The sequence below is a fragment of the Panthera uncia genome, chromosome X (assembly GCF_023721935.1).
Source record: "Panthera uncia isolate 11264 chromosome X, Puncia_PCG_1.0, whole genome shotgun sequence".
NCBI classification, from domain to species: Eukaryota; Metazoa; Chordata; class Mammalia; order Carnivora; family Felidae; genus Panthera; species Panthera uncia.
Genome location: NC_064817.1, coordinates 16,776,962 through 16,790,720, shown reverse-complemented (window position 1 = coordinate 16,790,720; position 13,759 = coordinate 16,776,962). Strand labels below are relative to the sequence as shown.

Below are 13,759 nucleotides of genomic sequence, written 5' to 3'. Positions count from 1 at the left end.
CTTGCACTGTTGGTGGGAATGCAAACTGGTAAAGCCACTCTGGAAAACAGTGTGGAGGTTTCTCCAAAAATTAAAAATAGATCTACCCTATGACCCAGCAATAGAACTGCTAGGAATTTACCCAGGGGATACAGGAGTGCTGATGCATAGGGGCACTTGTACCCCAATGTTTACAGCAGCACTTTCAACAATAGCCAAATTATGGAAAGAGCCAAAATGTCCATCAACTGATGAACGGATAAAGAAATTGTGGTTTATATACACAATGGAATACTACGTGGCAATGAGAAAGAATGAAATATGGCCTTTTGTAGCAACATGGATGGAAATGGAGAGTGTTATGCTAAGTGAAATGAGTCATACAGAGAAAGACAGATACCATATGTTTTCACTCTTATGTGGATCCTGAGAAACTTACCAGAAGACCATGGGGGAGGGGAAGAAAAAAAAAAAAGGTTAGAGAGGGAGGGAGCCAAAACATAAGATACTCTTAAAAACTGAGAACAAACTTGAGGGTTGATGGGGGTGGGACGGAGGGGAGGGTGGGTGATGGGTATTGAGGAGGGTACCTGTTGGGATGAGCACTGGGTATTGTATGGAAACCAATATGACAATAAGTTTCATATTTAAAAACAAAAGAGGAATCTTTGGATAAGATTTGTGTATACACAGCGAATCACTAGGCCTATAGTTTTGTGGAATTGGAGGATGCTAAAACCATCAAGGGGGTAATAGATTTTAGGAGCTGAGTGAAGAAAATAATTTGATATAGATTATGGTCCTTCAACCAGGAGAGGCTTTAAAGAGTTCTAGGGTTAAAATAATTTTACCTGGCATTTTATTAGACTTGACATGTTTGATTAAAGGAGTTATGGTGGTGAAGTAATGTGGGTGAGATGATTATCGGAGCGAAAAAGGCCTACTGCCAACAAAATTTGAGGAAATTTTTCTGCGGCTAGAAAGCTGGACGACATAGGTCTACAACATGAGAGAATGGGGCTTCTTTAACCTCTCTGATCAAGGCAGGTATATCTCCAAACATTGACCTCAACAACAAGTCAGAGACTTCGCTTCAGAATTTAGGTTTTATTTTTCCAAAGGCAACAAGGAATTTGTAATAAGATTCAAATTTAATAAATTTCAACTCAATAATTCCTAATTCATTTGTTTTGTGTCCTGTTTTGCATGATGCCTCACTAATTAAGCCAGATTTGGTGTTGTGCTTCCTGACAGCCATTATCTAACCAGGAATTAGCAGAAGGAAACCTACATTTGTTCAAACATGAAACCTAAAAGACTGGCTTCCATCTAAAGTAGTGGGTCTTAACAGTTTTTGACTGTGGCCCCCTAAGACAGGCCAACAGACTCGATGGTCCATTTGTCCCCACTTTATGACTGTATAAGTACCATGTGGTCTGGATGATTCATAGTATCATTTTTAGAAAATCGTGTGTAATGTGAATCATATGCTAGAAGGTAAAAGAGCAAGCAACCTAAAACAAACTAAAACCAAAAGTGATGAAATCTAATGATAGTTTATAATGAAAAGGAAACAGCAACCAAAAACTACAGATAACTTAAAACAAATCCTAATGATATTATCAATATAGCATTCCACCTGAAAATGGCAGGAACCTGAACTGTCTACATTTGTTCATGCTTGTACAATAATAGCTCAATTGCACCCTCAGCTGCATGGATACCAGGCTTCTTGGAGAAACAGTGAGTTAGAATATTCGGCAAACTCTATCAATACATTATTTAAGATTATTTAATTTGTAACTTTTTACAATTATATCGTAGGTTACTAGTAAGCAATATCCAGTCACAAGTGAAAATGAAAGTCTGTGAAATGTGTTATTTGCCCATAAGAATCACTGCATCAAGCCTCAGCCAGTAGGAGCCCTTTGCCAAGGATTGCCTATACTTGAAGAATCACTGCTCTGGTAAAATGGCCCAACAGGAAAGGCTTTTCACAGTCCAGGTTGTTCCTGTGCAGGGCTTTGCTAAAACTACTCTTTAAAAACAATTTTTTTTAACGTTTATTCAATTTTGAGAGACAGAGACAGAGCGTGAGTGCGGGAAGGAAAGAGAGAGAGGGAGACACAGCATCCCAAGCAGGCAGCAGGCTCTGAGCTGTCAACACCGAGCCTGATGTGGACCTTGAACCCAGGAACTGTAAGATCATGACCTGAGCTGAAGTCGGACGCTTAACCGACCAAGCCACCCAGGCGCCCTAAACTACTCTTAATATGACATTAACACTCTATAAATAATCAAGTCATCCATAGGGAATCAAAGAAAACATACAAATGGGAATACACTAATGTTTATAATGCATATCTAACATGTCTGCATGCACCCTGGTGAAGAAAACATCATGTAACACTGTACTATGGCTGCTGTCCAAGTGAGTAAAGTAAAAATGCAAAGAAAGTGGTTGTTACAAACAACTGTTAGGTCAGAGATGGCTTTTTAGCCACCAAAATTTATTTCAGTTTCATTGATCCTGAAACAATGCAGCCAAGTCAGGTAGTGATTAGACAAACTAACCTTTATGAATACAGATAAATTTCATTATAAATGTTTATATCTTGACAATATAGCATAGTTTGCATCATTGTGATAATAGGTCTGTCTTCTCTAAAAGATGGTAAGACACTTATGAGTAGAAATGGCGTTATTCACCTAAAAATGTGGAATTTGGAGCCACACTACTTGAACTCACATCTTAAGTCTGCTACTTTCTAGCTGTGTGACTGTAAGTAAGGTAAACTCTGTGTTTCAGTTCTGCAAAATAGATATAAAAATAGTAGCAACCTCACAAGGTCAATTTGAGGATTCAATGAGATAATGTGTATAAATTCTTAAGATAGGAACTGAGAAAGCAATCAATAAATGTTAGCCCTCATAATAGCAGCAGTTGCAATATTATTATTAGTTAATACATATTCTACAGTATTTACATTGAGCTTTACACATGGTTGATACTACTAGAATTGCTGTAGAGTTTCTGCTAAATTACGTTATTTATTTTTTTTGAGGGGCAATATAGAATGGTAAGAGGCACAGTACTAATGTTCAAATTCCAGCTGTACCACTTGCTATTTATTTAATCCATGTGCCTCAGTTTCCTAATCTGTAAAATGAGAATAACACCAGCACCTTCCTCATAAGGCTGTTATGAAGATTAAATAAGTTAAGATTTATAAACTACTTAGAATAGTGTCTGTTTCATAATGTTAAGTTAAAAAAAGTCTTTTGACAGTTCTCCACCTCCTTCCTCCAGGAGTTCCACCAAAAATACCTTCACAAGTTGAAGAGGATGGATAAAAGTAATTATCAGAAGTAAAACAACAAATGAAAGTTTGCTGTTATATCCTAAGACAAACCATATAAATGTTGGAATGTTATGAAGAGATTATCCAGATTTTTGAACACCTACTCTAAATCTATTTTAAATTAATCAGTTTATGAAAGTATACCTGCACGTTGTCTGGATCCATAATCAAATTTTACTTGTTCTGGCATGTCAACATGTAGATTTAAAATAAATTATTATTTTGTTTATGGATTTAGTACAGCAGATTTAATGTGAGAACAAGTTGTCATATGGATATCTTATTAAGGAAAAAAAAAGACCTGAATCTAATCATTCTTTATCTAAAGGGTTTTATCACTACATTTCAATTTCTCTCTCTCTCTCCCTCTCCCACTCCCTGTCTCTGTCCCTCTGTCTCTGTCTCTGTCTCTCTCTCTCTCTCTCTCTCTCTCTCTCTCTCACACACACACACACACACACACACACACACACACACACACACTGCTGTCTGGCTTTTCTTCCTGTGCTCTCAAGATCAGATGAGGGCTTTGGTAGCTAACAACTCCCACATTTTCAGACAGAGAATCAGTGAGTAGGTAAAATAAAATTACACTCTTTTCAAAAATACTGTAACATGCTTGGCAGAAAGGTATATTGCGACCTCCATAATAAGATGGTAGTGATGAATAAGAAGCAAGAACCAAAGCAGAATTTAGTAATGTGGACTAGATAAACATGACAGAGGATATTCAGAGTCCTAGGACTCTCCCCTGGCACATGGGACACTGAGCCTATGGTAATAAGTTCCTGGGAATTCCCATTATGCATACATTCCAACTGAAGGCCTGTTTGTGCTGAGCAGGGCTGGCCTAGGACATGGAGGTAGCTGTTTGCAGGCTGAGGACAACAATGGAGATATCCTGAGACAGGCAATGAAGTTATTGTCACATTTAATCATTCATTCATTTATTCATCACATGCTTACTGAGCATTTATAAGTTACTATACCTATATTAGGTGTTGAAATATAATGCTGAACAAAATGGGAAAGCTATCCTTTTCTGTCATGCATGTGGACATTTCCTCCCTACTATGTACAAGGGAGAAAGACACTTGGCAGACAATCACATAACTAGGCATATACTTACAAATCATAAAAAAGGTTTTGAAGAAAATATAGAGAGTGCTAAGAGATTATAATAGAAGAAGCTGATTTAGTTTAGGGTAGTAGTAATCGTGCAAAGCCTCTCTGTAATTTCACATTTAGATAGAAGTCAGCCGAGGGGGAAAAAGGGGTAAAAACAGTTTCAGTATAGGGCACAGCATGTCAAAAAGTGGATGATCAGGGTGGTTAGAGCATAGTGAGTGATTTCCTTTTAAGTAAGTTTAAGAAAAATATATAAACTGGAATAACAAATATATGGAATTAATAAAAATCTGTGTATTTTACAATACCACAGATGTCTCAATCTTCTCTATTATGAAATAAACATTTCTGCTATAATTGCAAAGCGCAATGAGTCAAACAGTAAAACCAAACTGTATTTGCCTTGTTTTGTGTATTTTTATTGAGCTGCCTTCCAAAACAGACCACTGGGGATTTTAATCTTGTTCTTCTTAGAGGGAACCCCGTCTTCCCTCTCCGCCACACACACACACACACACACACACACACACACACACACACCATTCTTTTCTTAAACTGTTTAAAGGGTATTTAAAATTGATATAATCCTGCCATTAAATTCAATAAAATTTTCTCTAAATTTGAACCCAGAGCACAGGGAGTTCTATATTACAATAGAGATCGTAGTCTATGAAACTCAGTACTCAGGTTTCATAGTCAGCTTCCACTTCAGCCCCATTCCATTCAAAATGGCTGTGCTATCCAAATGAATAACTGTAAGAATGAAGATCAGTGGTTCATCATGAAGGTGATGAAATACTGATATTGATCTTCTGTTTTAGGACAATTTAACATAAGGAAAAATACTTTAATTTTTAAATAGGTGTGTATAAACAAAAACAACCAAGTATTCCTGCGAAATATAAAAAGCAATCATTTAAGTGTATGTTGTTTTGTCTCCAAGGTCCAGGGAATTTTAATTACAATCCTCCACAGTCTCAGCAATAGATCATGCCAAATAACTACTTGTGCTTTATAACAGCAGTGCCTCTGTATGTTTTTCTGAAGTTAATAAAAAATAGGAACACAGAGCAAAAGAGAAATCTGAGTACACATCAATCCAGGTACTGAAAATGTTATCAAAATCAACATATGAAGGCACATGTTTCTTAAACTTTTTGAAAATTCATTCAATTAGTTGTTAAAGCATAAATTCATTTGTGTAAGGAATCCTACCATGCACAGAGAAGCAGGGTAGAGTGTGCAAAGATCATTGGAGTAGGTGATCTGGGTTCCAGTCCTTACGCTCACACTTTTTGCAACACAGTTTTGGGTAAATCATATAATCCTTCTGAGTTTGAGTTTTGTCATTTACAAATGCGGTTGTTATGAGATTTGAAAGACAATAAATGTGGAAGCTCCCTTGATAACTGTCCTCAAGGGAACTCAGAGCCTAGTGAAAACCTCACTAATAAATGTTTTCTCCTTTGAATGTTGGTTATAGGCATTTGAACATTGGTTAGGCATACATTTTGGGGCTAGCAATTATTTTAAAACAAGGAATAGAGTTAGAAAGTGTCAATACTTCTACTATGGGATTAGTGGGTCAGTGTTACAATGCAGGACTCCCCTGCTCCCCACCCCCCTGACATAATTAACAATATTCCTTACATGCTATTCCTCTGTCAAAAGTTAGTTGGGATAAATATCACCTGTCTTGGAAATACCTTCTTACAGACTCAGGTCACATAATAAAAGTAGGAGGCAAAAAGGAGACTGATTTCTTTCTTGGAATAATCTTCTAGAAGTGACGTTACTAGACCTAGCTCTTGATAACATGTAACTAAATAATGCCCTTCAGAAAAGTGGTAACAGTTTATACTCCTTTACAATACTCAATACTCAGGGATATTCCTGATTACCAGTTTGATTCACTTTTTACTATATTCCATAAGGTAAAACCACAATCCACAACATTCATCTATTTTCTTCCCTCACAGTATACTACTGTCCAGATGTGCACGACAGGATGGCACAGGCGGAGTGTTTAAATGTGCCTTCAATGGCTTACTGCTGCTTTTAGGATAAATCCAACCTCTTCAATAGTTTACATGCTCAGGGTGAAGTGGCCTCTTCTTCCTTTTTGAGTCTCATCTCTCACTACCAACTTCCTTCTTGAATAGATCAGCTGTCTCTCATGTTTAGGATTTTTGACTAGAGCACTAGATTCTAGAGGGAGCCTGGTGTTCAGACAGCATTTCTGACAGTGAGAGCGAAAGTGGTCCCCTTCATGCAGCTAAGATTCAGACTGACTACGAATGGTTGTGGCAAATATAATCATTTGATTTGTCAGTCACTTAGGGGAGCAGGTTTTGAGACAGGCACTATTCTCTTAGAGGGGAAGACGCTTGGAGAGGGTACAGAATGAATACCTAGGAGTGCTAACTGCTCTCCTACTTCAACCCAAATGAATGAAGATATTTTTCTACACTCTAGTTTTATGAGAGAGCTATAGAATAAGTAAGAAGATGATTTAAAAGATTTGCTGAGAAAAGTAATTCAAGTATAAATGATTAAATCTTTCACACTTTATATACTTAGATGGTATACCTTTTACCATGTGACAGATTAAAAATTTTTAATATTCTGATCACCAAGAAGAGTTGTTGAAATTACTTAAAAACTTGTAATCCATGTTTTTTAAGGGCTCCTAGTAAGAAGCTACAGTTACATTGGCACAACAAATTCCGTTTTAATGAAAATGGCATACAATGGGTTGATTTTGTTAACTGAATGTTAGCTAACAAGATTCTCAGTCTCCACACTGCTACTGTCCTACTTTCTCATCATCCACCTAGCCTGGGTATAATGGCTTTGACTTTGGCCTCCTACCTCTTCATTAGTGCTATGCAACAGAGGGATCCAACAAGCCAGTCTCATCATTTCAGTCCCCAGTTCAAAATTCTTCAATAATTTTTTTTTTTCACTGCAAGAAAGAGCCTCAGTACTTTATCTTGAAATTCCTGATCTAAGTCCTGCCTACCTCTCTAGGCCCATCTACTGCCCCCTCCTCATGTGCTTTCCCCCTGTTTTTAGTGAACTGGTAATTCTGAGCATCATGAAGTCCCTGGAACATACCATATTCTCACACAAGAGAATGTGGTGCACCTCCATATACTTCTCCCCATAGTACTGCTACTTATCTTTCACTCTTCACACAAACACTCCCCATTCTAAATCTTTTCTCACTGTCCCAGAAAGCTAAGGCTGCCCCCCTCCCCTAACCCTCCTACACTTCTTGTACCCACCCATTACAACAATCAATTTACATCAGAACTCTTGGTGTTTCTTTCTCTCCATGTAATAATGCGCTATCTATGTGTTCTCAGTTTTGCCTTGAGCGCCATGCTCCAAGACTAATAGGTAAGAGATGCTCATTTTTATTTTTTTAGTTTTTGAAAATTTTAAATGTTTATTTATTTTTGAGAGAGAGAGACAGAGAGAGAGCATGAGCAGGGGAGGGTCAGAGAGAGAGGGAGACACAGAATCGGAAGCAGGCTCCAGGCTCTGAGCCATCAGCCCAGAGCCCGACGCGGGGCTCGAACTCACGGACTGCAAGATTGTGACCTGAGCCAAAGTTGGACACTTAACCGACTGAGCCACCCAGGCGCCCCAGAAATCATGAATATATTAAAAATCCTATCTTTAATTTGAACTTGATAGCCATCCATTTACTATTTATTATTTTAGGTGATTAATCAACTAATTAATTATAATTCTCCTTCACTTTGAGCCTATGATTATATTAAAAAATTGAACCTGGTACAACATATGAACTCACCGAACAGATGAACTAAAGAACAAATCAAGCCATCAAGGTTTTTTAAAAATTTTCTAAACTTAGGATCTTTTGTGGAAATCTGGCAATGAGATAAAGACACAATATCTGGAATTTACCCCCAAAGAGTCATTTGCCAGGCTCCCAATAAAAGCTGTAGCACAGAGTCTTTGAAATTTTACTTACGTGGTATAGTGTGGTCTCTGGCACAGGCGTGCCCATGATGTCCTGTCTCAGTGCATCCATTTGCAAACTAGGTAGCAGTGAATAGTGAGTCGGGCTATTACTCTTATCACTCTTCTTTTTAGACTTCTTCCCTGTGTCCTTCTTGCTGTTTCTCTGAAACATGTATTCTTCTTGAGCAATTTTTTCATTGCTCATATATCGGAGTAGAGAGTTTTCTATATAAAAACAGATAAATACACCAATATAAATATGCAAATATTCCAAATTTACCATTCTCTCCTAATTGTGCTATTAGATGTCATTTCAGAAATGTAACTGGATTATTTATAAAATACCTACGTAGTGAGAATATAGAGAACCTTAATTATTTGGGATCATAGGGCAATCAGAAATAGCCTATAGATTATTTCTCCAGATTTTATCTCTGGACCAACTATATGAGAATCACTGAAGCTTGAATCAGTAGTTCTGGGTGTGTGGCTCATACAATTTTTAACAAGTTCCCCCAGTGGGATTCTGCTAAAATTGATGACAAACACTGATTTCTAACTGACTAGGTAGCATTTTTGGACAACTTAAGGCCCACATTCTGAATCAGGAAACTCAGTTCATAAAATCTATGCTTACACTGATAGCCAGCACTTAGAACTTCATAAGGCATTTCCCCCCCAAGAAAGCACTATCATATGAACTCCCAAAACAGTGACTCAGAAATGGCGTATGATAAGCGTTTCTCTTTTTATTTTTTCTTGATTAATTCTATAAAACAAATGAAGTTAGAAACTAAAGTTTGGAAAATGGAATGAATACATAGATGTAAAGGAATCCGTCAATGTTCCTGTATTCACTAACATTTCTGAAACGCTCACTCCGTGAAACCAGTGTTGAATAGACTAATAAAGCAAATATTCGTGCTTGGTTATCCCTGTATGGCAAATTCTGTACAGTGGCTAGAAATAACAGGCAAATGGGCTCAATATTTATGAAGGAAGCTTAGTGAGCTGAGGTTCTATGAATACTTTTTTGTTTTGTTTTATTTTTTATCTACAACTTTATGACTCTCTATTTTTGAAAGCAGAAGTAGCCTACCATATCCACAGTTGGTCAAATCCCACTTAGTAGTGAGACTTTCAGTGGCTCTCTTTACGGCTCACCTCAATAGCAGGACAAGTGAACATAAAAACTTACTTTTGGTAGATACTTCAAGTGTAGCCCACCCCCAAGTAAGAAGATAACCCTGAACAGCAAACAGAAGAGAAAAAAAAGCAAAGCATTTTTTTTCCATTTCTATATGGTTTTAATTAGAGTCACTGGCCCAGTTTCCATTAGCTTTACTCATGTATGTCAATGCTCATTTTAAGATTTTACTAATACAAAAGTAATGAGTTTGCATTGCGGACCAATGGGGACTGATTACAATCTCTTCCTATTCACTGAACTTAACTCTTTTATGCAGTTTCACACTTCTGACCTTGTTTTCCAAATAGTAACTTTCAAATAACAATCAGATATTTATTTTTTAACAGTGTTCTTATCTACCCTGAATCCCTTAAGAGACATTCAGAGAAGATATCTATTTAATACCATATCAAGATAGTCAAATGCTGGTCTGAGTTGGTTTGGGTGTATCATAAAGTCAATGACAGAATGAAGTTTTCCACTGAAGCCATAACATCCTATTTAAAGAACATTTAAATTTGCTTTTTGTTCCAACAACCCAGCCTACACTGAAATTCTAGAACACTTACCTCTTCTACTATCTCTCTTCATCTTATTTGGATCTTCATAGTCCCCCACCCAATTATATTCCACTGGCATAGATATAGGTCGTAGCTTGCCTAAACACAGAGAACAAAATTCACATCACATTGTTTTTCTTCCCCATGTCCGCTCAAACTTAACACTGATTTTTAGCTACAGTCTGCAAAACACACTCACCCATATGCAACGTTATGGTTGGCATTTGTGTAGATGAAAAATGTGTGTTTTGAGCCAGAAGGTGAAACTGCCTGTAGTAATTGGCCAGATGATAATGCAATCTTAAGGCATTCTTTTATAAATAATTAAGAATAGCCTAGGTTTACTTTCTTAGGAGCCCTTGACTTTAAGTGCATGGTCCTTTACAAAGAGTATCATTATTTTAGAGATTTTACTTCATCTTCTGTCTTGTTCTCCAATGCCCAAGTGCCTACATCTTGATAGCCAATCTCCAAGATACTAGCCCCTTGCGTTTCACCTGCCTGCAAGGACATTAATCCACTGTTTCATGTTGAAACACTACAATGCTAACTTTCCATCTTGTCTGCCCCCCAACTCCTGTCACAATACATTCTGGATATACCACCATGCTTCAGCAATATGGTTAGATTCCCTTTTATGGCCTATAGCTGGCTCTCTCCCCAAGCATCTCTTTTGCTATTGTGAACAAGTCTAGTTTCCAGATTCAAGTAATCACTGCTTTGGCCTATTCTGCTTCCCCTCTAGGTCTATATTCTTACTAAACAGCATTTTACTTTAAGCAAGCAGAACTCATGGCACAGACTTCAAGGATAACTTTTTGGTGAGGCTTCAGTGTATTATTTTTGACCAACTTGAAATTCCTGAAGCACAAAAGGGCCAAAGAAAATCATACAAAACTTTAAAAAGGATACCGAGCACAATGCCTGGCATAAAATAATTGCTAAATACACTTTAAATGAAGAGCAAAGACACACACAGGACTGGATCATAACAATGATTTTGATGATCATGACAACAGTACTAAGTCATATATCAATACTAAGGTGCTTTTATAAGTATTAAATTGTTTAATCCTCATACTTATGAGAAATATATTATCCTTACCCTCATTTTACCAGATGAAGAAATTGAGACAGGTTATGTAACTGGTCCAAGGACACACAGTTGGGAAGTATGTAGTACCAGGGTTGAAACTTGTGCCATGATTCTTGGGGACTTCAATATTCACCCTCCAATACTCTGGTCACTGAGTTTCTCGAGGTTCTCTCCTTCTCCCTTTCCTGTAGTCATATGCTTAATCCTGTCCTCTCCCAAGGCTGTAATCCCTTCAAGTATCCCACTTTTCACTACCACCTTCTGTATTTCTAGTGCATCCCTACAGCACTCCAAGTCCAAATATCCTCCCCCTTAGTCTACTGATCTTCTCACCTTGCGACACCTCTGGGTCACTGTATATCCTCTTCATTTCCCTCCTTGCCCAGCTAAATTTCATGATCAATTACTATGATCAGTCTATGTATTTAAAAAAATTCCATTAGGAGACTTCTAATTCTGTTCCTACAGAAAATGTAACCTTATGGATTTATATTATGTACAATGAATGATAGAGTTTACGTAGTATATTTTGCTAAGCTCCTGGAAAATCTGAAAATGAACTAGATATGATAAAATTATAAATGAGCCAAAAAAATGTAGTGTTTATTTAATGGCTTCTTTTCAAAGTATGCAAATGAATTTATAGACAGTCATCTAAGATTCCAAAATTCTCATGGAGTAGATCTCTTTACAAAGGGAAAGCTTAGGGAGAGCTGATGCAGGTCAATATATTCTGTCCTTCCAGCGTGGTGTAAAGGTTTTAGGAAAGGTCTCCTTTGTCATGTCTATTCAACTGCTTGGCATATTCAGTTATCCAGATTTTCAATGTTCTGAATTCTGTGTTTTCAAAACTACAACTTATTTCTTCAGAATTTGGTTTTTAAAATAAACTCAATTTCATCATGTGCACTGAAACTGAAGCAATTAACAGGTCTAACACTGTTTCTACATGTCACCAAGAAAATCTTTCAGAATGTGAATAATGCAATAAATAAGCAGTTGTTTTATGTGCTCTATATCTTATTTGAAAGTAGTTTGATACTTTTCAAAGAATTGATTGGTTGTTTAAAGTCAAATATATATGTACAAAAACAAGAAGAAACATACTTCACACACAGAATATGAAATACATAATTGTATTTGTTGTATTTTGGGTCATCTTCTGAGATTCTCAATAAGCTAAGTCATTGAGGTATGTAATTAAACCTTTGATATGTCTGGTTCTATTATTAACCACAGGAGAAATTTTGCAGAAGATTAAACACTTTTTGGTGATTTTTAAATAGAAGTATACTATATATTGCTAACATAAAATTGAGAAAAAGGTATTGAATTAAATAAAAAACATCAAAATCTTAATTAAAATGTACTTTTGTAAGACATCAGGCTTTTGCTTTTACTGATTATAAAGCTATGAATTTAGCAATGCAAGTAAAAATAACCATTTTTAGAAGTATTAGTTAATAATTAAGAAATCATATTCTTATAACTATTGCTCCTTTTATAATTTTTTTTATTGTGCTGCAGTATTGAAACAGACTTAATAAGAGAATGAAGTAACATTCTTACATAAACATCAGTCCTTGGCAAATTGAAAAAGAGACAATAGCTTAAATTATTTCTAATTCCAAATACAGAGATCTTTGAGTGCAGCTTAGAAATGTTTGCTACTGCACGTATAGCAGTATTTTAATTTCACAAGACAGCAAAGTTCAAATGGAAAAAGAACTTTACGGCTTGTTGCTGTAGTACTACTGGCTAAAAATAAAAGAGTACTATAAACATCATTGTTAGATTTAAATCAAATGTACACTATTATTAATATATGCAAAGTATTTTTAGGTTTGTATGGTTTGTAAAGGCTTATTAAACACATTTGACTCATTCTTTATGTAACTGTACATAAATTAATAATATCTCTAAAAATAATCTGAAAAATTTTAAGACATCTCTTTAGGTAATGACACTTACATTTACTAATTAATGATGAAAATTAATAATTATAGCCAAGAACATAGTAAAAAAAAAAGCCCATCTAAGAATTTTGCTGACCACTTCCTCATAATTTTTTTACTCCTCTAAGCATAAAACATTTATTAACTGTAGAGTACATTTGGTACCCTATCATAAGCCTTGTGATATCTCTGTGCTAGTGTCACACAGTTAAACTACTTTGTTACTTGGCTTTCATATCTATTGCACATCTGGACCTTTTTAACTTGGATTTACAGACAGGTGAGAATTGTGCACTGTGTATCTGTATTCTAATAAATGTAGTAGAGTTGAAAAGTCATTATTTTTGGATTTTGTTTGAATTTTATTCTGAAATTAAAGGTAAGCAGTCTTTTTTATTATGAACTATATTTAGCTGTAATTAAACACAAATAGAACACTAAATATAATTTTAAGAACACTGACAAGGATGAAGTACTTTATAATGATCTAAAGTACT

At 36.1% G+C, this 13,759-nt stretch overlaps 1 protein-coding gene across 4 annotated transcripts in view; it reads right to left on the bottom strand.

The window, feature by feature from the left end:
• Positions 1-13,759, bottom strand: part of CNKSR2 (connector enhancer of kinase suppressor of Ras 2) — a 301,223-nt gene that overhangs the window by 80,613 nt on the left and 206,851 nt on the right. For 2 of the 4 annotated variants that reach the window (XM_049643574.1, XM_049643576.1), the window contains 2 exons: positions 10,221-10,310; positions 8,473-8,687 (listed from right to left, as the gene is read on the bottom strand). In XM_049643574.1, the coding sequence (XP_049499531.1) occupies positions 8,473-8,687; positions 10,221-10,310 (305 nt within the window). The remainder of the gene's footprint in view (positions 1-8,472; positions 8,688-10,220; positions 10,311-13,759) is intronic. The other 2 variants (XM_049643575.1, XM_049643577.1) reach the window with 1 other exon arrangement.